At 47.6% G+C, this 19,664-nt stretch overlaps 1 protein-coding gene and 1 long non-coding RNA gene across 3 annotated transcripts in view; both read left to right on the forward strand.

Moving 5' to 3' along the window:
- The window catches only part of LOC126527588 (uncharacterized), a 45,757-nt gene extending 31,927 nt beyond the window's left edge, over positions 1-13,830 (forward strand). For both annotated transcript variants that reach the window (XM_050175375.3, XM_055068808.2), the window contains one exon: positions 14-13,830. In XM_050175375.3, coding sequence (XP_050031332.2) covers positions 14-513 — 500 coding nt within the window. In that variant the 3' untranslated portion in view covers positions 514-13,830. The remainder of the gene's footprint in view (positions 1-13) is intronic.
- Positions 13,831-14,280: 450 nt separating this feature from the next.
- Positions 14,281-19,664, forward strand: part of LOC129383887 (uncharacterized) — a 161,484-nt gene continuing 156,100 nt past the window's right edge. The window contains exon 1 of the long non-coding RNA XR_008611713.2: positions 14,281-15,784. This is a non-coding gene — a long non-coding RNA (uncharacterized lncRNA). The remainder of the gene's footprint in view (positions 15,785-19,664) is intronic.

Here is a 19,664-nt window from a genome sequence, read left to right on the forward strand (position 1 = left end):
GTTCTTCCTGCAGCTGACACGTTCACCCAGTCACCGCCAAACTATGGCAATACCGTGAGTAATAACGTGGGGGGCCGCTCACTGTGGAGCTCGGACATGCCCATACAGCCACACCACCAGGCGCACCATCCGCACCACCACCACCACAACGGCGGCATGCAGACGACAATCAAGGAGGAGCCGCTGGACTTCGAGACGGCCACTGCCGGCTCGTACGACCGCGAGGTGCTTCCCGACAGTGGGATGTCGTGGAGCGCAGACCTTGAGAGCGCCGTCACGCACGTGCCCGCGCCGTACCAGCCGGTGCCTCCGCCGCCCCCGATGGGGCTCGGGCAGGACGGCGTGCGGCACAGGATGCACGGGATGGACAGTCCGGTGCCCGGCATGGTCCACGGCGGTGATGGAACCGCGATGCAGCCACCGCCACCACACTCGATGCACCAGCCGGTCAAGCAGGAAGGCAGCGACATGTGGCCCCTCGACAACAGAATCCTCTCTGCGGGGTGGAGATAGCTTGGTGGAACGGGCTCGCTTCTTTTCTATGATGTGGCCTTGGTGTCACCTTTTAAGCTATTGCATTGAGTTCTTGCGAGCGTCTTACTTGTCAATTTGAAATGTGAGTACTTAGCAGGCTGGCTGAAGTGTCTAAACTCACCTTTGAGGAAGAGGAAAGAATTTCCACCAAAAAAGAAACAAAGAACTACTCGGGCATTGCCACCATACAGAATAGGATGTAGATCACATCGACACAAAGCAGTTAGCTGTACTGCCTTAAGACTACTTATCTGACTTAATAAGTGCATAGTTTTTCCACAAGGGGGTGAGGCTTTTTTAGACATTGCCATGGTACAAAATAGGACATCAATGATGTCAACATAGAAAGGCAGGTAACGCTTGTGCAACCTTGTGTCATTAGGATCTCGCAGCAATCCTCTGAATTTGTGGTTATTCCCTGCAAGGTCCAAAACATACTGGCTGCCTTGACAGGGCTTTTCTGTTTCAAATATTTTATGTGGCTGGCTTTGCCGATCTGCTGCTGGTATGCTTCTGCAGCGCATGGTTTCCTTTCTGTGCTCGTGAAGTTGAGTTGGCAGCGTTGCTCATTGAGTGTGGCTATGATTTTCTAGCATGCACTTCCTCTCGAACCGGGCACTTGAACATGTTTTGCCAGGCAATATACCTCAAATGCTCACCGTTGTACACCACTTCACTATAATCTCCCAGTGTAACCGAAACTGGGCCACATAGTGCAGACAGCGAAATGAACACTCGCTTGTGCAGCGCACTTCTGCAGCACTCTGCGTGAACTTCTGACCAATGCCTACGTGTGCCACGTGAAAATTCTTCCACGCACTCAGTTTCATATTCCGGTTCCTGAAAATCCCCTCACGGGTCATCAGACATTGCCATTCACGGCTATCACCGCCTACCCTTTGCGAGCAGTATCTTCACCTATCTGTTTCATAGAGCGCATGGCTGACGAAGTGTACTGGAGGCTTTTAATAGGCAATAACCGAAATGGGTGGCCGTTTTCTACCTTAGGCGGCACGAAGTGTTCGTCTTGTTTCGCTCTGGTGGCATTGTAGCATTGCGTTTCCGTCTCCCATCGCCGTCTTAAAAACAACATTGCGCATCTCGGGTTGCTTAGGCCCCACGAGCTTGACGCGTGTCAGCTTCCTGTGTTACAGTAATTTAGTGGGCACACCAAAACTTCCCACCAAAATGCTTTGACTGAAAGCTGCTGACTCAAGCTGAATTCGAGGAGCCTGTATGTAAGCTTGCTGAAACCCCAAAAACGCCAGTGCGTGTCTCAGGCCGCTCCAGCCCCGTCAGATCGGCCACCAGGTCTGCATACTACACTTCGGATTGCATAGACGTCAACTATGGTTGATTCTGCTGTATTGTCCTGTGACTTTGGATCACACCTTTTCCCAGTTGGTGCGCTTTTTCGTACGTATTGGGGAAAAGCGTCTGAACTAGGTTGTACTGTACGTCACCCGCACTCATTATTGTCTCTCCTCTGACCACTACGTCTTACCCGTTATTTTCTGCACGAACACCTGTGTTTTCTACACATTAAGTCATCCATGCATCCATCTGTCCACACCCATTCGTCTGCATTCATTCGTGTGCACCTGATTGTCTGCTTCCATCCAGAATAACCTGCATACGTACACCCATCTGTCTGCACTCGTAGAGGAAAGAAACAAACTAGGAGAGGCTCTGATGTAAATTCTTTGAAGCCAAATATGAATGCTCCTCTGCCTTGGTGAGCCATCTTCCTCCTCTTTTTTTTACTCTTTTTGCCATGCCCTTTCCCATGGCACGCTTTGCAGTCAAGCTTACGTTGGCAGGATTGCAGAAAGTAGCGATCGAGTAAAAGTGCTGCGAATGTGCGCACGTGTGCTAACGATTTTGCAAGCCGCCCACATTACATTCGCTCACAAGACCACAGGGGACCAAGGCACAGTTGCCATGACAACATTGCTGTTTGGATCACCAACACCAGTTCTCTTTTGCAAAAACAAAGGACACACAACTTCCACCACACTTTTCCCAACGCAAGCCGGTCTGGCTGGGGCCTCTCCTTAGTTTATTTTTCTTCTTCCACAGCCAGCACCTGTCCGTCTACGCCTGTCCATCTACACCCATCTTTCAGCACCTACATAGCCGCACAATGAACTCATGAATGCACGCTCCCTGACGGTGGGCGTCGTTGCTCAAAAAGCTGTCTGCTCCATGAAGTGCGCGTGTAAGTGGCAATGTTGTTGGAGTAGTACGTAAGTGTCTTGGCCGTGAGCCCCATCAACAGAAATGTTTGGTTGTTCGTGGGGCACGGGACACCAGTAGAGTATTTGCTGTTTGGCAGACGTATTCTGGCTGCCCATTACTGCATTGCAACTCAGCTGCGAAAGTCACAGTGTCACAAGTTCTTTAACACGGTCCACGTTGCCAAGGTTTTGTTGAAGCGTGAGGACCCTGCTCTTAGAACATTTTTTTAAATTTATAAATAAACTTTGATGAAATTTGCACTTTCTTTATCGTAGCCTTAATTGTGGTGACTGTCCATTTTTGAAGGAGCATTATCTACAGCTCTGTTACTACTACTGATACTGCTGCAGTTATTTTGCTGTTTGAAAGATGAACATTTGAAAGGTTATAGAAGACAAAGATGTTCGTTGCTACTAATACAACGTTTTCTTTTACCAGACGCCTTCTCTAAAGTGCCCCAAAGAAGTATTGCTCCCAAATATTTCAAGGTCTGGAACATTCACTTCATACTTATGGAAATTCTGATGTGCAAATTTTTTTTGCTTTTGTTGGCTCTCCTCCGAGTGAACCAAGTGAAACTCTTAACACTTAACTGCATATTACAAATGAAAAAATAAAGAACACATTTTATTTTTTCTGATGTAGAAAACGGGATGCCAAATTTCAGTCTAAATAAAGATGCTCACAATGTCACCACCAATTTCGGTTCAGCAGGTCAGGATACACAAGGAGTGCAAGTTTAATCAATTCATGCTCACAAGTGTTCGAACAAAAAGAAAAATTGTTGTAAGAGTGTGGTCCTCCCCTAATATAAGGTGAGCACCGTGGCACTTGTAAGGAACCTGCCTTCAGTCAGCCTGCTTCGTCACATTCTATGTCGCTGCACTGCTCCCACTTGTCACGCCAGAACCGAAGGAGATTGTGGGAAAACAAGTTGGAACAGCCCGTTTCATTTTTTGCCTGACTGCATGACGTTCAGGTGATACCTCCACAGATGCCTAGTTTTGGGGCTTAAGTGGATTTAGTGTCCAGTTATGTCATGATCACACTTCGCAGTTTTTAAGTAATTGGGCAAGCGCAAGAACTGGTACGTAAGCTCATTTCTTCTTCTTTGCAGTTTCGTTCTGGCGTGATAGTACCAATGGGGGATGATGGTAGATGGGACCGTGGAACAGAGTTAGCAGCCACTGGTACATCAGACTCGCGATAGTTCAAACTTCAATCATTCGAAAATCAAGGCAATTCTACCTAGTCTAAAGTTTTCGGTCTGGCTTGATTGCAACATTTTCGGTGCATTTTGAAGCCCGCTCAATTCAAATGCACGCAACCAGGATTTCAGTCAATTCAACTGGTAGGGGCAGAGGCATGCATCGGAAAACAGCCAACGAGGGAACGTTCACAAGGCACGATTGCTCAGAAACGTGCCCGCATTTGATGTTTTGTGGTCACTGTATATTGTGACGGGCATGCCCCTATGAAATGGCATCGTCGATCGGGGGTCGTATTCTTGATGGATCACTTTCAGGCACATCACAACCAGCATGAGGTAACTGACTTGAGCCAGCAGGCAGGGCGCCCATTTTTTCGCCGAGTCCCAGTGCTGGTTGTTAACTTCACAGAGAAGTCAAGCTGTCCCTAAAAGTGATGTACTGAGAATACTGGTTGTGGTTGCCCGCAAACGGAATCATGTTCTGTGTGTCTTTTCGTACTCCTGTTCTGGCCATGTACATGTTTGTGCGCAGCCGTGTGTGTCTAATTGAGCTGGTTATTGCCCATGAATCTGTTTTTGATGGTACTCTGTTCAATTTTGGGTGCTCCAGGCTACTAATAATTCAGACAAAAGGTATGTTGTTCTTACAAGTTAATCGACGTCAGTCAACTGCATTAATACACGTAATGCTCTTTTTTTTTTTGTTCTTCCTCTGACATCCATCCAGTTGGGTGCTTAACGATGCACTCGTTTTGTCGTGTTCTTGAAGGCGTTGGGTTTGAGCCTGCGTTCCCGGTATTGCTTTTTAACAGGCCAGGAGTGTGCAGTGGTAACTTGTGATATTGTACAGCCTGCTCCCGCAGGCATTCCTCGGTTTTTGATGATTGTGATCGCGCTGGTGTTCTCATACTGTGGTCGTAGCAGTTGCTTCATACCGTACTGCCGTGATAAATGCCGGCTTGCGTTTTCCACTTGGCTGAAGCGCACGCCTATGTTCACTGACCAGAAAACTCGTCGACGACTACGACCACAGTCAGAAACATGGCCCTTGTTGCTGGGCTCGTATTCTGACTGGTCTCTGTTCGAGACTGTCCCTTGGCCACGAGTGCTTATTGGCCGAAGCAGCGGTAGTTGTGGGGCCGGCTTGACTGCGGCGAGAAGTCCAGCCCATCCATGCCAACCGTGGTGGTAAGCAGTTGCAGCCTGCTAAAGCTTACGCAGGGCAACCTGAAAACATGTTACTAAGTTCATCTCGCAGTGACTCCTGTTTGCAATCAAAATCAAATCTTTACGGCCACTGTAAGTACAAAAACTGCAGTGACACCTTGTAATGGGGCTACATTTATTTAACAGCACCAAAAATTGTGTTGAGCCAGCAAGAAATTTATATTTGCAAAACGAAAACAAAAGAAAAAAGAGAAATATTTCACCGTCTGTTCTAATTGTGGAATGCCTATGCTGCGACTGAAGATCACCACGCGTGCAAAATGTTAAGCTACGCATGTCCAGAGGCATTGACGAGTGAGTGCACTCCTTTTCATAGGAGTGTCACAGGACACATCAGGGTTATTAATCAGCCGTTCGCCACTGCTTTGCCTCACAGTGGAATCGGCCCCATTGCTTCTGCTTCGATTTTTCGTTTCTTGTGTGGCCGGGAGACGGGCCTGGCAGTTACCATAGTCAAAGTACGGGCCTTGGTGTACAGAATGTTGCATTGCTCAGCGCGGCAGGCGTAGACTTCTTGCTCGGACTGGCTCGCTCGCGCTCATTTTTCGTGGACATGGCGGCGTTTGGTGGTGGGTTTTGTTTACCGACACTTTTGGGTGCAGTGGTTGCCTGTTTTATTATTATTATTTTTTTCAGAGTTGGAACGATAGCTTGGTAAGGATTCATGATTCGATAGGTTAGGCACAGAAGATATGTACACAAAAGGGACAACACAGACGCTGTCTGCAACGATGTCTTCCTCACCGACGCATAAGCTGGGATACTCAATGACTGCTATGATGCAAGCTAAACACATGTGAGCTATGATAGTCATTCACTTTCTTCTAAATTAATAGAAATATCCCATTGCATGAGCTGAAACGTAAACTGGTGCAGGAACCTTTGCTGCACACTGTGCAGCGGCACCATCTGCTTAAAGACATGCCAATCAGGAATTGTTAGTGAGCACAAGATACTATGAATGTTTAACATGCAATTTTTGTGTTCAAAGAAAAGACAGCAAGGCAGGCAAATTTTGTAGGAGGTTGTCTGGGAATCGGCCATCAAAGAAGGCACTGAACTGTGGTGATGCGCTGGTGCTGCCATCACAGACTCAGTTTCTCTCTGCCTTAGTGGCGCTTCTCTGCTCTGCACGTTTGCATTTTTTTGAACCACGTGACCATGAGCAGCGAATGGAAAGCAAATGTGCAACTCTTCTGTGGGAGCATATACAGAAATGTTATGTAGGGAGAGGGAAAGTACTGTACATTTAATAAATTCTGGCATGGGCAGTTCATTGTCATAGCAACGACCACTGTTGTTGGGAAATAGACATTTTTGGTTACTATGCTGCCACATGTGGTGCCTACTTGCAATTATTTTTGAGATAAAACAGACAAGTATTGCACCAGAAGAGGGCACTGCTCATGAGGGACCACCAGAGGATGTTTATGTTCAAAAACTGGTTGCATGAGCGAGTGAAGGGAGCTAACCGTGGGAGTTGTTTTGCACCTGGCTCTCCAAACAATGCAACATTCGGTATGATGAGAAGCTTCATATTGTTGTGCAGCAGCCTCGGCTGACGCATGTGTGAAAGGAGGTATCCAAATGGATAGTGGCCTTGGGTTGTGATAAGAAATGTGTGTGAACCTGTATGTATGAGACGATGATATCCAAATGGATAGGGGCCTTGGGTTGTGATAAGAAATGTGTGTGGACCTGTATGTATGAGACGATGATATCCAAATGGATAGGGGCCTTGGGTTGTGATAAAAAATGTGTGTGGACCTGTATGTATGAGACGATGGTATCCAAATGGATAGTGGCCTTGGGTTGTGATGAGAGCAGAGTGTGGACTTGTGTGCTTGCGTGTGCATGCAAGACAACCTTGTGGATAGAGGCCTTGGAGTCTGGTGAGACCAGTGTATGGACGTGTGCATTTGTGTGAGTGAAAAAAAAAAAAAGATATCCGAATGCCTTTTCGAAAGGGGCCTTGCTGCTGTGATGAGACGCGAGCATGTGGATGCGTTGTGTCTGCGTGTGCGTCAAGAAGTTATCCAAAACGGATACTGTAAGGGGCCTTGGGTTGTGAAGAGAATAATGTATGGCACAATGTGCATTTGTTGTATGCTTGTTGAGATTTAGCCAAAGGTGAAAAGCTGCCAAGTTACCGGTGCAAAATAGTTTTGCATGGACGTCTTCATGGGTGTGGGGTGGGTCGCACAGTAGTGAGAGTGGGTTGGAAATGGGGGTGTGCACTTGAATCTTCAACTCCGCTTTGACGGCCCTTGTATTCGGCTGCAGCATTCTGTATGCCTTTGCATTGTTCAGTGGTTGAGGAAGTGAAGATGAGCACTGTGTTGTTTCTTTAATGGCGTCTCGTTATAGTGGGCTTCAGAAAGAGACACGTACGAAAACCCGAAAGCAGAATAGAGAAAAACAGACTTGGCCCGCAACATTAGCCTCATGGCTTGCAGTGTTCTGAAACATGAAGTGTTGTGCGGGCACTTACATTTTGCCGACAGGTCCGGCTGTGATCGAGGGTCGCATCTCGATTGGCTGCTTTCGGGAATCTCACCTTCAGGGCATGTTGATCGGTTAAAGCGGTGAACATCTGGACGAAAGGAACAGCAGACATGTCACCTGCATTGTTTTCACACATGGCGTAGATCTGGAGTGCGTTTGGCAGGATGGCCGCAACTCCAGTCAGGCATTCCACTGGATGTTGCATTGTCGCACAGGGACTGAAAATGTCCTGTAAAGCGACTGATGGAGAAACTAGGCTTAATTCTCATGCCTGTGAGCCTACACGCCATGCACGGAACACGCCGTTTCCATGCGTCACGGTCAAACCGACCAGTCCCGGCCCATCGTACATGCATTGTCGTGCCGGTGTTTTTGCTCACTCATTAGGAGGGGTGCCGGGCCATCTGCTTCTAAGCAGTTGGTTGCCAGATGCACGCCTGCTCAAAGGCTGGCGATATCGACGGTGCTCATCGTCAGAGATCACATCAGCAGCTGCTGATTTGTAGCTAGCCATGGCGGAACGGCACCTCTACAGTATTCTGTCTTTTAACAGCCGTTTCTGCTGTCTCCTGTCGGAATTTGGTGCTTAACTTGATTCATTTCGCGAGAAGGGCATACTTAAAGCTTTGCACTGCAAGCTGTCGCACAGAATTTTAACCTCTACAATTGCTGTCCTACACACTCTACCTTGGATTGATATTGGTGGCTTGTAGTTGCTTCAAAGCCACTGGTTGACGACATTTGCGGTCACCAGCTGCAAATGTTTTCGCTGCTTCAGTATATGTTGGCGCACTTCGTCGATGCCCTTCTAGTTGTTCTTGCTACAGCTTGTGTATCGGGCTTATTCCGGCCAGCTGGGATTTGTGGCTGTTTTCTATTTTGAAGCCCGCACGTTCGGTTCGACCACAGCAGCAATACAGGGACCGGTAACCTGCCATGGCAGGAAACAACATCAAAGATTAATTTAATGATTGATCATTGTGCAGCTCTTTCTTTCTTTTACACACGTTTTTGTTCATGAAACCTGAAGTTGTTATGGAAGGTGGAAGGGTGGCATGTTTTGTTATTGTTTTGTGTTCTTGCACGACTAATCAAACAGTTCAGATGTGCTCATGACAGTTTTTACCTTGTCGCCGTTTTTGTTACCTTGCAATTTAGTGAACATTTTTTTTGTCGCAGTACAAAACTTAGACTCTTTGAGCCAGATTCTATTCTTTTTCCTTTTTTTTTGTAATAGATGAGTGGGGTTGTGTTCTCTGCTTTATGGATCTTTAGCACACAAATGCAGCTTACAATTATTATGTACATTTGTGTATGAAACTGTAAATAAGCTTTGCCATGCTCACTTCTGATGGGTGTTTAAAACATGAGATATCGACTTTGGCAATGTGTGACATCAATGTTTGCCACATGTTGTTATGTCTGTTCGAGCTTCATCGTGCACTCTCACAATCAAGAATATAGCATGCTGGTGAATACCGTTGGACATGTGGCCTGTATTTGTGGGAACACTTTGGTGTGCTAATTCGTCATTGCACGGGACTGTTCATCTGCTAACTCGGCACTGTGTTGAACCTTGCATTGCAGTCACCATGCTGCTGTGTTTCTCTTTTAAGCGATCCTAAAGGCAAGCGTTAAGGGAAGCCAAGGTGATGGATCGATGTGCTTAAATGTGCAAACTGGCATTCTTACAAAGAAGAGAACTTTTAAGAAAATGGTGTAAACGTAGGACTAGCAGTTGCACCAATGTTTGTGATGTACGAAACTAGCTTTTGGTGACGGCTGGTGACCTCCTTATAACAGGTAAATAGTAAACAACCATTGGTAAGGACAGTGTTAGCTTCTTCTATAAACGTATGCAGTTGATGAAGTGCCAGAATGCCAAAAAGATAGAAGGCGTGGCAGCACTGGTGATGCCATCTTGTGGTGGAGACATCAACTAGAGCAACCATGTTCTACACGTCTGCTTGGGCAAACACGTTATATATTTAACAGGTAAATAGCAAACAACCGGTAGTAATGGACAGTGTTAGCTTCTTGCGTAAACGTATGCAGTTGATGAAACGCCAGAACGTCAAGGAGACAGAAGGCGTGGCAGCACCGGTAGTGCCATCTTGTAGTGCAGACATCAACTAGAGCAACCATGTTCTACACGTCTGCTTGTGCAAACAGATTGTTAGCAACCATTGTTTGCGTTTGCTGGATTTCATTTTCTTTCTGCCTCTCTTGCTAGAATAAAGATGAAACATTAAAAAAAATAAATGTTTGTAAGGCATTGTAGCTGAAGAAAGCATGACAAGATTGCGCTACCAGCCCTGCTGCTGCTGTCGATACCTCCAGTATTCTGGTACATTGTGAATTGTAATTCATTTACGAACAGGATAAAGCTCTCAAATAATGAAACTGATCACACTTGAACCAGAAAAGAAAATGCGCTTTGGTCAGTCTTTTAGATTTCCTACAGATCAACTTGCTGATGCTACCTGTTCAAACTTCTCCTTCGGTGCTCTTTGCCCGAGTGTGCCAACCTCTGTGTTTAGGCCTCAGTCTTGAAGCCTTGCCATAATATCCAGCAGAGTGCAACCTATGGAATGGCCATTGCCATGGCAAGGGACAAACAATGAGATATTTTGAGGATTGATGTATCGCTCTAGCTAGACAATTTTTGGTTTTAGTGTCTCTTTAAGCACAGCTGTGTGCCAGACATGACTGACCAATGATCCGAGCCATTCATAACTCAATTGCTTTCCAGCAGAACGTTCCGACACGGACAGGAGGAGACGACGACACATGCTGGACTAGCAGCTGAATGTTTATTATTGATTTCCGGTTTTCCAACTCCTTAGGTTGAAATGTCGTCTTTGTGCAAGTAGCCCTTTTCTTTTTCTGCTAGTAGTATTGATGGTGTACTGATGCAAGATTTCCCGCTTCTTTCAATTGCCATGGCTTCTAAAATCTCGCACGTCAGCTTGTCTATTTTTTCCTAAAACTTTGATGTCACGAAATTGAATGGTGCAATGGTGCTAGCGATAATGAAAAGCGAGATGCCCAGTGGAGATTTCTCGCAAATGGTGCTGCATGCTCTCTTGGTCCTGTCATTGCTACAGGATAAGAGAGCATGCAAAATAAGCAGTGCTCAATGAACCACAACAAGCACGCTATCTGCAAAATAGGGTTGATATATGATGTACCCTTATCATGTGGCCGACGATACATAGGACAAACGGCAGGTGTATCAATCACAGGAAAAGGGAGCACGCAGCATCTTTGAGAGGAATCCTCTGGTGGGCATCTCACTTTTCATTATCACCAGCACCACTACACCGTTCAATTTCACAACATCAAAGCTTTAGAAAAAAGTAAGGACAAGCTGACGTGCAAGATTTTAGAAGCTATGGCAATTGACAGAAGCGGGAAATCTTGCATCAGTACGCCATCAATACTACTAACAGAAAAAGAAAAGGGCTACTTGCGCAAAGATGATATTTCAACCTAAGGAGTTGAATAATCTGCATTAAAAAACAAATAGGCATTGGCTATCTTGTGCTATAAAGAGTATAGAAAATCAATAATAAACATTCAGTAGCTAGTCCAACATGTGTCGTCATCTCTTCCGGTCGGTATCAGAACGTTCTGCTGGAAACCAATTGTGGTATGTGCAACCAACGAGCTCAGGCGAACATTGTTCTGCAATTCATAACTGTTTGCCATCTACTCAGTGTTAGCATTGCTTAGTGAGGCAGGTATAAGTGGCTCTCCTGAGGAAACTGCTTGCCCATTTGTGCTTGGATTATGCATGGAGAAAGAGTTTCTGCAGTTTTTGTTTACACCTAGTTTTGATGCAGTATTCACTTGTTTAGTCCACAACATGTCTCAATTAAGTACCGTCTGCAGCGATAGTGAATAAAAAAAAAATATTTTTTGGCAGGAGGGTGAGTTACATCTTTGGTCTCTTATACAAATAGATGTCATATACTTCTGATTCATTGTGGAGGAAGAAGGAATGTTCTGCACCTAAACTAGGAAGTGACACAAAATGCACCATCGCATACTGCCTGTGTGCAAAATTGGAGCATTATCAAACCAGTGGTTCATTGTGTGCGTGATTCTCGAGGGATGCAGCACTGTGTACCTTTGGTTGTGACCACCTGTGCCCCCAGCAGCACGTTGTAGCCAGTGAGCTGAAAGCACAGCAAAATAACCTGCCTCATTATGCAAGCACAACCGTGAAAAAGCTACCGCTGTCCAACCATTGGAATGATTTGCAGCTGCTGGATCCTCGCTTTGACGGTAAATGTCTGTGCGGTTTGCAGCACACGGTAGGCACCGAACTTAACGTGAACAAGACAACTAGTCTGGATAAAAACGGCACAGCTATTACTTTGGTGGCGTCTGTTCTCGGCCGCTCACCAGCGCCACCTGTTCAGCATTCACAACGGTGCAGTGGCAAGCCCATGTGTGGTAGCCGCCAACGCTTAGAATGACGGGCTCTCACTTACTGCGGGCACAGAGTTGTCGCATGACTGGCAGCGTGCACACAGTGGCGAGTTGGTGGTGTCATATTTGCATGGCCGCTCGATGGAAAAAAAAAAAGAGGGGCGCAGCCTGCCTAGTTGCATTGGGCCATAGTTACACTAGCAACCGCTTTCAGTGCGACTAGTCGGGGTTGGCTAAAAACAATTGGCGGTCACAGCAGCGTCTGCTGCGAACGGATGCTTATGTTGCATTTGCTTTAGCATAACGTGCCTGTCTAATGCATTGAAACATCTACTTCATTGTGTGCAAGCATCACCGCAGCTATTTGAAAGAGACTGCAAGTTATAGAGCTCTGGGTTTACCCTGTCGGCGTGTGGTCACTGTGGCTGCCTGCGACATGCTTATGCCTGTATTTCACTCACGGCAGATGATGCTACATCAATAACATGTTGGAGGTACGCTTTACTCGATCGATGCCTAAATTACCACAGCTGACTTTGAGCAAATGCGCTGCTTTACATTAGGTGATTTTAAATTTCCCATGTTTGGTCATCAAGCCACCTCCCTCCCCCTTTGGCTAGTTGGCGTGGCACCCTCGCACTGTGTTCTTTTCCATCAAGCGGCCATTTCTGTGCTTCGTTTGAAGCCTGTCACTTGCAGGCTGTCAAACTCCTGACAGTAAACAGTGGTAAATGTCGGTTATTATCGTTGTCACCTGTTGTGTGTGTGTCTCCGGAAGAAAGCACTGACACATGACACGTCACCCCTACCTGTAGTCGACGTAATTACCTGCCCTTTATATGGATGGTCTTTAATCAGTGGAAGATTACAAAACATGGTGCTGTGCGGGACTGCGTGTGTTGACGTTTTGGGGTCCACGAGTTGTTGTTGTCGTAGTTGTACTACTCTCGTTCGTGTCGTTGGAGGAAACATCAGAAGTGTCAGATTTCATCCTTAAAAAAAAAAAAAGCGCACTTGTGATTGTGATAAGCACGAGAAGTCAATGGTACAAGCGAGATTTGTTATGATGGAACACGGCGAGCTTACCACTGGTTTTTTCCTGGGAGCCTGCCAGCTGGGACCTGTCGTTGACGGCACGTTTGGTATCCCTGTATAAAAGATCATTTTTTTACCGTAGCGTGTCGTATTTTTGCACCTTTTAAATATGATGAGTTGCGTTGCCACGCATGTGATAAGATGTCGTTTCGAATTGTCTTGCTTTGTGAGCACTTCATTTAGAGGTGAGCTTTGGTATCTTTTCTTCGTTCTTTTGCTGTTTATCTTTCTTTCTTTTTCTTTTCCAGCATCGTACAGAATTATTTCGAACTTTTGTCGTGGTTCTCGTAATCGGTATCTGCGAGAAAATACCACTGTTTGTGTGCTTTCTTTAGCATTACTTTAGTATCGGATCTTTTTGTGTGTGTTTGTTTTTGTACATGGTGTGTACAGTTCTAAGCATTTTGTCTGAACGTATTTTTTTTTTCTCACTGTCACTACATACAGCACACTTCTCTTGTCACTGTACCTCACACTGCTCTTTTTTACTGTGTGGGTCAACCTGTCTGTGATTTCATTCTAGGCCAGTTACGAGACAATTCACTGAATGTGTATTGCCGTATTAAAGATTTTTTTATCTGCGCCATCTTGCTTTTGATTCATCTGTCACACGGTTTATCATTATTAGCCTACTGAAGGTACACCACAGAACAATGGCTTCTTCCAGTGATTTCCACTTTCACAAGCATTGCTTATGAAAGGCACAAATGAAACATTGGAAGCCAGCATGCAGTTTATTCACCTACTCCGGAGTGATTGGTGAGTGTGAACAATAGTTGTTTAGCTGTAGACGTCTGGTTCTACGAGTGATCTTACGGCGTACCCAACTACGTAACTTCTTATTTTATGTCTACTATGACCACCAGGGTGAAATTTATCCCAACCAAAAGTTGGGATAGTTGAAATAGTTCCCAAATAGTTCAAATCGCCAACTGAAAGTTGGCGATTTGAACTATTCGGGAACTTTTCACAAAGTATTCTTATTTACTACTAAAATATCCTATATTCGAAGACCGAATCGAATAGGGCAATGTTCAATTCTATAATTTGAAAGTTGAGAATATTTGCACACCCCTACCTTACAAGATGGTATTTACGTAATTGTAGTGTGGGAAACATGTTCAGTTACGGCTAATGCTTGAGCGAACTTGAGAGGGTGGTAATTTCACACTTCCACTGATCTTTCTGCTGAACTGCCTCCAGCAATGAAAACAATGTGCAGAACGCGCACTGGGTGTCGCATCGCACACTTGATGACAATCTGGTTAAAACTGGTGTGTCTATGAGACACGTCGCCTCCTTTGTAGCATAGAATTTCCGAAGGAACGTTTTGTGGGAAACTATGCTTTGTAAAGCGTTGCCACAGTACAGGTTCAATATTCTTGAACCATTGCCAGAGGTAAATGATTTGTCATTACTGAAAAAAAAAAAAAATCATGGAAATAGCTGTGATCCGACGCAACTTATATGCGCGTCACACGGCGCCCTTTCGATCGCGATCGAGCCCAACGGGGATCGCATTTCTCGGTCGCGATTGGCTCCTTTGCGCAAGCTGCGAGGGGGCCGGGCCAATCGCGGTCGAGTATTTTGACCCCGATGGTGCTCGATCGCGAACGAAAGTGTCCGTGTGACAGCGGCATTATTTTCGACACAGACACGCGTCAGTCCCACTGCGTTTGCAACGACACACGGCAACAACGACATTACGACAATCACGTGACGTAAGCTACATAATGGTCGCATTCGTACAAACGTGAACGTCAAAGTTGGCGATCCATCGCCCTTCGCGCCTATGACCCACGCGTGCATCCTAATTTCGAGGCGCGTTCAACTATGGATTTCGACAGGCCGCGGCAGTCGCTGGGCAGAGCCGGCATTCCTATAAATCCTCACATCGCACGCGGCAATTCGAGAACCGCCCGTCGAAAACGCGTGACAAAAACAGCAAAACCACAAACGAAGCACACGCCACCCGCACCAACCGAAACTGAAACTGGGCGGTCCACCAAGAGAGAGAAAAAAAAAAGTGTAATCGTATGCGACCCGCGCCGCCCCGGTCTCATCGCCCTGCGCGAGTTCTCGCGATTCCTTCAAATCCGCATTTTTTATTTGCCCGCACCCTCTCGGGCCAGGTAGGACGTTTTGGTAGAGCAAGGTTTTCTTTCGAACACGCTCTTTCTCTCTCTCTCTCCCTCTCTCTCGCATTTTCTTTTTTTTTTTTCTTTTTCGCGAAACCGAATATCGCGCGCGGGCCCCCCTAACTTTCGGGGCCAGTTCCCTGCGCCGCTCATCGAGCAAGTTCACGTTCTCTCCCCCACTTTTTCTTGCTTTTCGTTACGTTCCGTTCCTCCGACTCCCGGCGGCGCGGCGCGTTGACGTTGTTTAAAGATGGCGGCATCCATTATTAAGGTTTGCGTTAGCGAGTCCCGGATAATTTAGCCCTGTTTTTCGTGCATCGCCATGGCTTAGTTTCGTTACAAATGCGTCGACCGAGTCGAACGGGAGGTGCCGGGAGGAGCATCGGTGACGCCGGAACCGGTAAGCCTGTCGTGCTTCGCACGTTTTTTTTCTTGCTCTTCTCCAGCGACCCAGCGCCGCCGAGGCGCCCTCCGGAGCGAAATATTTTGGTTACTCCATTTTTAGTAATCGCTTTTTATTCGCCCGGGATCGCGTTTTGGTTCGCCCGGCGAGTCCCAGCGCTAACCTTCACGCCACCAGCCATGATGCGAACGCGAGAATCGAAGCCGTTTGCGCGAGGAACGCTTCTTGGGACCCGCGTTCTCGTGCGCTGCGCGCCGTGTACGGTCGAGTTCGGTTTCTAAAAGGGCGCGTTTTGGACATTTTTCTTGCTGCTGCTCGCCGCTGCGCTGGCCCGATTTTTTCTTTAGCGCTTGCTTGCAGCCAGCTCGTCCGCTCGAAGGCGCGCTCTCCTCGAGAGAGGAAGTTCGCCGCCGCTCGGGCCGGGGTTTGGTTTAGATAGTTGCTGGTCGGCGCTGCGTTGCGTGGAAACGAGAAGGACGTGCTAGTTTGCGTCGCGAGCTGGCCCGTGCGCCTGGCGTGCTCGGGCCGATCGCACGTAGTACCGTGCCGCGAGCTGTCACGATTGGAATCGCTCGTGGGACGTCGGCGGCGTTGGCCCGCTTGCGGAAGCCGCGTGCTCGCGAAGGACGGAAAAGAGAAGCGCAAAATAAACGAAAAAAAAGAAAGAAGCGCTGTAAAAGGATCGGGCGGTGTTAACAGTCAACGCTTTCGGAGCCCTTCCGTTCGCCTTTGCGACGGGCAGCGAGAGCTCGAGAAACCGAGATTGCGTGCCGCTGCTTTGGACTACCGGGGGGTAGAGGGGTACGGTTACGGCATCGCGCAGTGTGCAACGAGGAGTGCTGATTTTGCGCGCTGACTTGCATCAAAGCACGGACTTGCTTTCCGGGCCGTGAACAAGTTGTGTTCGCGCATACACAACGTGCCAGTTCCCCGAGCGATTGTTTTCCGTTGACCCCGTGGACTTTCTTTGGGAAGGCGGGGTGAGGAGACAGCGTACGGAACGAGTTGTGTCTTTTGCTCTTTTTTTGCGACGGTTCTGGGGGCCGTACTGTTTTGATGTCAAACTAGTGGCGTCATACACTGGCTTGCGGTGCGAGGTTTCGAAAACGTAGCCAGAGGCCTGTCGGAGGGCGGCCCTTTGTATAACCAGTGTAACTGCGCGCTGCTAGGAAGTCGTCATGGCTGCGTTGCCGTAACCTTACGACAAACCTCCGGCGTCGAGGTTTTCGGGGCGCGTGCGGCGCCAGCTTGGTTTGCAAAAATAAAAACAGAAGTTACGAAGAAAGAGGCACAAATGAAACGAAAGAGTGGGAGCGAACGTCGAGTAGAAACGGAAAGTAAACAACCAGCTCTGCACACTGCCTCTCTTATGATAGATTGCTCGAATGGAAGAGCCTATATACGCACGCACATTCAGCTATTCCCTTCATTTCCCTGTTTCTATTTTTTTTTTATTTAGCAAAAGAAACAAAACTAAAAGAACAGACGGAACATTGCTTTACGCGCAGGCAGTCATATTTCGTTCCGTGTGTGTGTGTGTGTCTGTGTACGTCGGTCGGACGCTGCTCGCCTTCTGTTGTTTTTTCTTTTTTTTTTTTCGTTCTCCTCTTTCAGTTTCCTCCGCGCGAACGGCGCCGCGCTGCTACAATGTATCTTATGGTAGCCTCTTTCATTCCGTCCATCTTCTTTTCCACACTTTTTCTTTTTGTTCTCATTCTCTCCCTCTCTCTCCGCGTACAACGCGTCGTAGCAGTCGTTCCGGGGTTGTTTTTTCGGAAGGCGAGCTCGCGTGCCTCGTGGTACTAGGCACATCGCGTCACGTTTGTATCGATTTAATCATTTATAGCGTTGTCGTTGACGACGTCGTTGTTTGGTGCTGCCAGTGGGGCCTAGTTCTCTTCTGCTGGCCGGCCCGGCTTCCGTCGGACGCCCGCTGGTATTCCTCTATTATTCTTTTTATAGATCCTCCCCCCTTTCCTCCTTCTCCGCTGCCTCCTTTCCAGTCAATTCACTTCTCTCTCTCATCGCGCGCGCTCTGTGTTTCGTCGTCGTTCTGTTATTTTCCTTTCTCTCTGATCTTCCATTCCGCTCGCTGTTCGCGTGAGTGGAAACGAGAACTGGTTGCGTGGGTTTTCGAGGGAGTAGTTTAGGGAGGCGGTTCAACGACGACGGCCATTGGAGGAAGCGGACACTGAGACCTCTTCTTCTATCTGGATGCTCTGAAATTGTGTTACTGCCATGTTTCTTTCTTCTTTTTTTTTTCTTGTTCCGTCCATCCTCCCTCCCGTTTCTCGTGTTTCTGCTGTGCGGAATGTGGTGGCCGGCGTCCGCTTCGCGCGCCTCTTCTACCAACGCCGTCTTCACGCACCACGTTCGTTGCGTTTCGGACTGCTGTTAGCGCGAAGGTGCTACAGGATCTAAAGTACCCGTCGCTGTTTTTAACCGCCGCGGCATGGAACATGATGAAGTAAAAAAAAAGTAGAAAATAATATATTTGCTCGGCAATGCTGCTGCACGTCGAAACGAAATGGAAGAACGCTTGGCTGCGGATCGCGCGCGCTCTGTTGGGAGTGGGCGAATTAATAATGGAAGAGGCACGAAAATGTAAAAGAAAAAAAAAAAACATTCTCGTTTGGATGTGGGTGTGCGAACGCTCGCGTCGGAGAAGAGGAGCATTTCCTCGTGCGAACTGCTGCCGCTGCTTTTGGTGTGGAAGCGTTGTGGATGGGGGAAGGTTGCGGGGGGGGGGGGGGGGAGTTCGTGTCGATCGATCGCTTTAAAATATGCGGGAAGATGGTGATGTTTCGCCCCGGCGTCGCCGGTTCCTTTTTTGCCCCAGTATTCTCTACTTGGGCGTCGGCTATGGCTTCGCCGTTGGCTTGGTTTGGCTCTGCTTGAAAGCAGCGTCGTGCTTCGCGATAGAGGGAGATAAAAATAAAACAAAACCGCGCCCTGAGACCACCAGAGATCGCGGTCGCCTGTTGCGGTTTTCACGCGTGTGAGGTCCTGTTGGGTCCTTACCCCGCCACGCCTGCCCCTTCGTGTTTAGTTCGCGCTTACAACTCCCACGTTGGCGCAGCAGCGTAAAACATCGACTACCGAGAGCGAATTCGCGCTACACAGTCGCTAATCAAAGCAGAGCCCCCCCCCCACTCCCATTCAATTGCGCAACTACTGCTACGCCTCAACATCCGAGGCCGTGATTCGTGGCTGATGCTTAGGATGGATGGATGGATGGATGTTATGAGCGTCCCCTTTGGAACGGGGCGGTGGCTTGCGCCACCAAGCTCTTACTACTATGCTGCCTAATATCCTACCTATGTTCACCAATGAAAAAAAAAAAAAAAAAACACTATGAACTACCACGTCCAAATTTTCTGATACCCTATTGCGAACTGTGCTTTTGTACGTCTCCGTCTTTTGTCGTTTCCCTACTTTTCTTCCACCAATCCTCCAATCGCCTCTTACTGATGTCTATTGCGGACCTGTTTGCTTTACCACTGCTCCCGCTGAACCCAAGGGCTTCAAGGAGGCCAGTGGTGCCTAAATCGACCGCTGGGTAGACGTCCTCACATTCTAATAAAATATGTTCCGTCGTTTCCCTAGCTTCCCTAGCTTTCCCTAGTTAGCTAACTCGCGCGCCATCTGTGAGGCGAGAAACAGAGCGACTTTTTTCTATCTGTGGTAGTTTTGGTCGTCTGCTAGTTTTATCTCACGCTCCACAGGTGACGTGGTAGTTCGTGCGCTATCTGCGTGCCGGCTTTTTTTCTTCTCGCCGTGCTAGGCTTGCTTTCGCCACTGCGACATTTTATGCTCTGCTTTCGCGCTGGTTGCCGTGCTGGTGGAGGGCGTCGCGTCGAGTATTTTTCCGTCGCGC

Source organism: Dermacentor andersoni, chromosome 9 (genome assembly GCF_023375885.2).
Source record: "Dermacentor andersoni chromosome 9, qqDerAnde1_hic_scaffold, whole genome shotgun sequence".
In the NCBI taxonomy this organism is placed as follows: Eukaryota; Metazoa; Arthropoda; class Arachnida; order Ixodida; family Ixodidae; genus Dermacentor; species Dermacentor andersoni.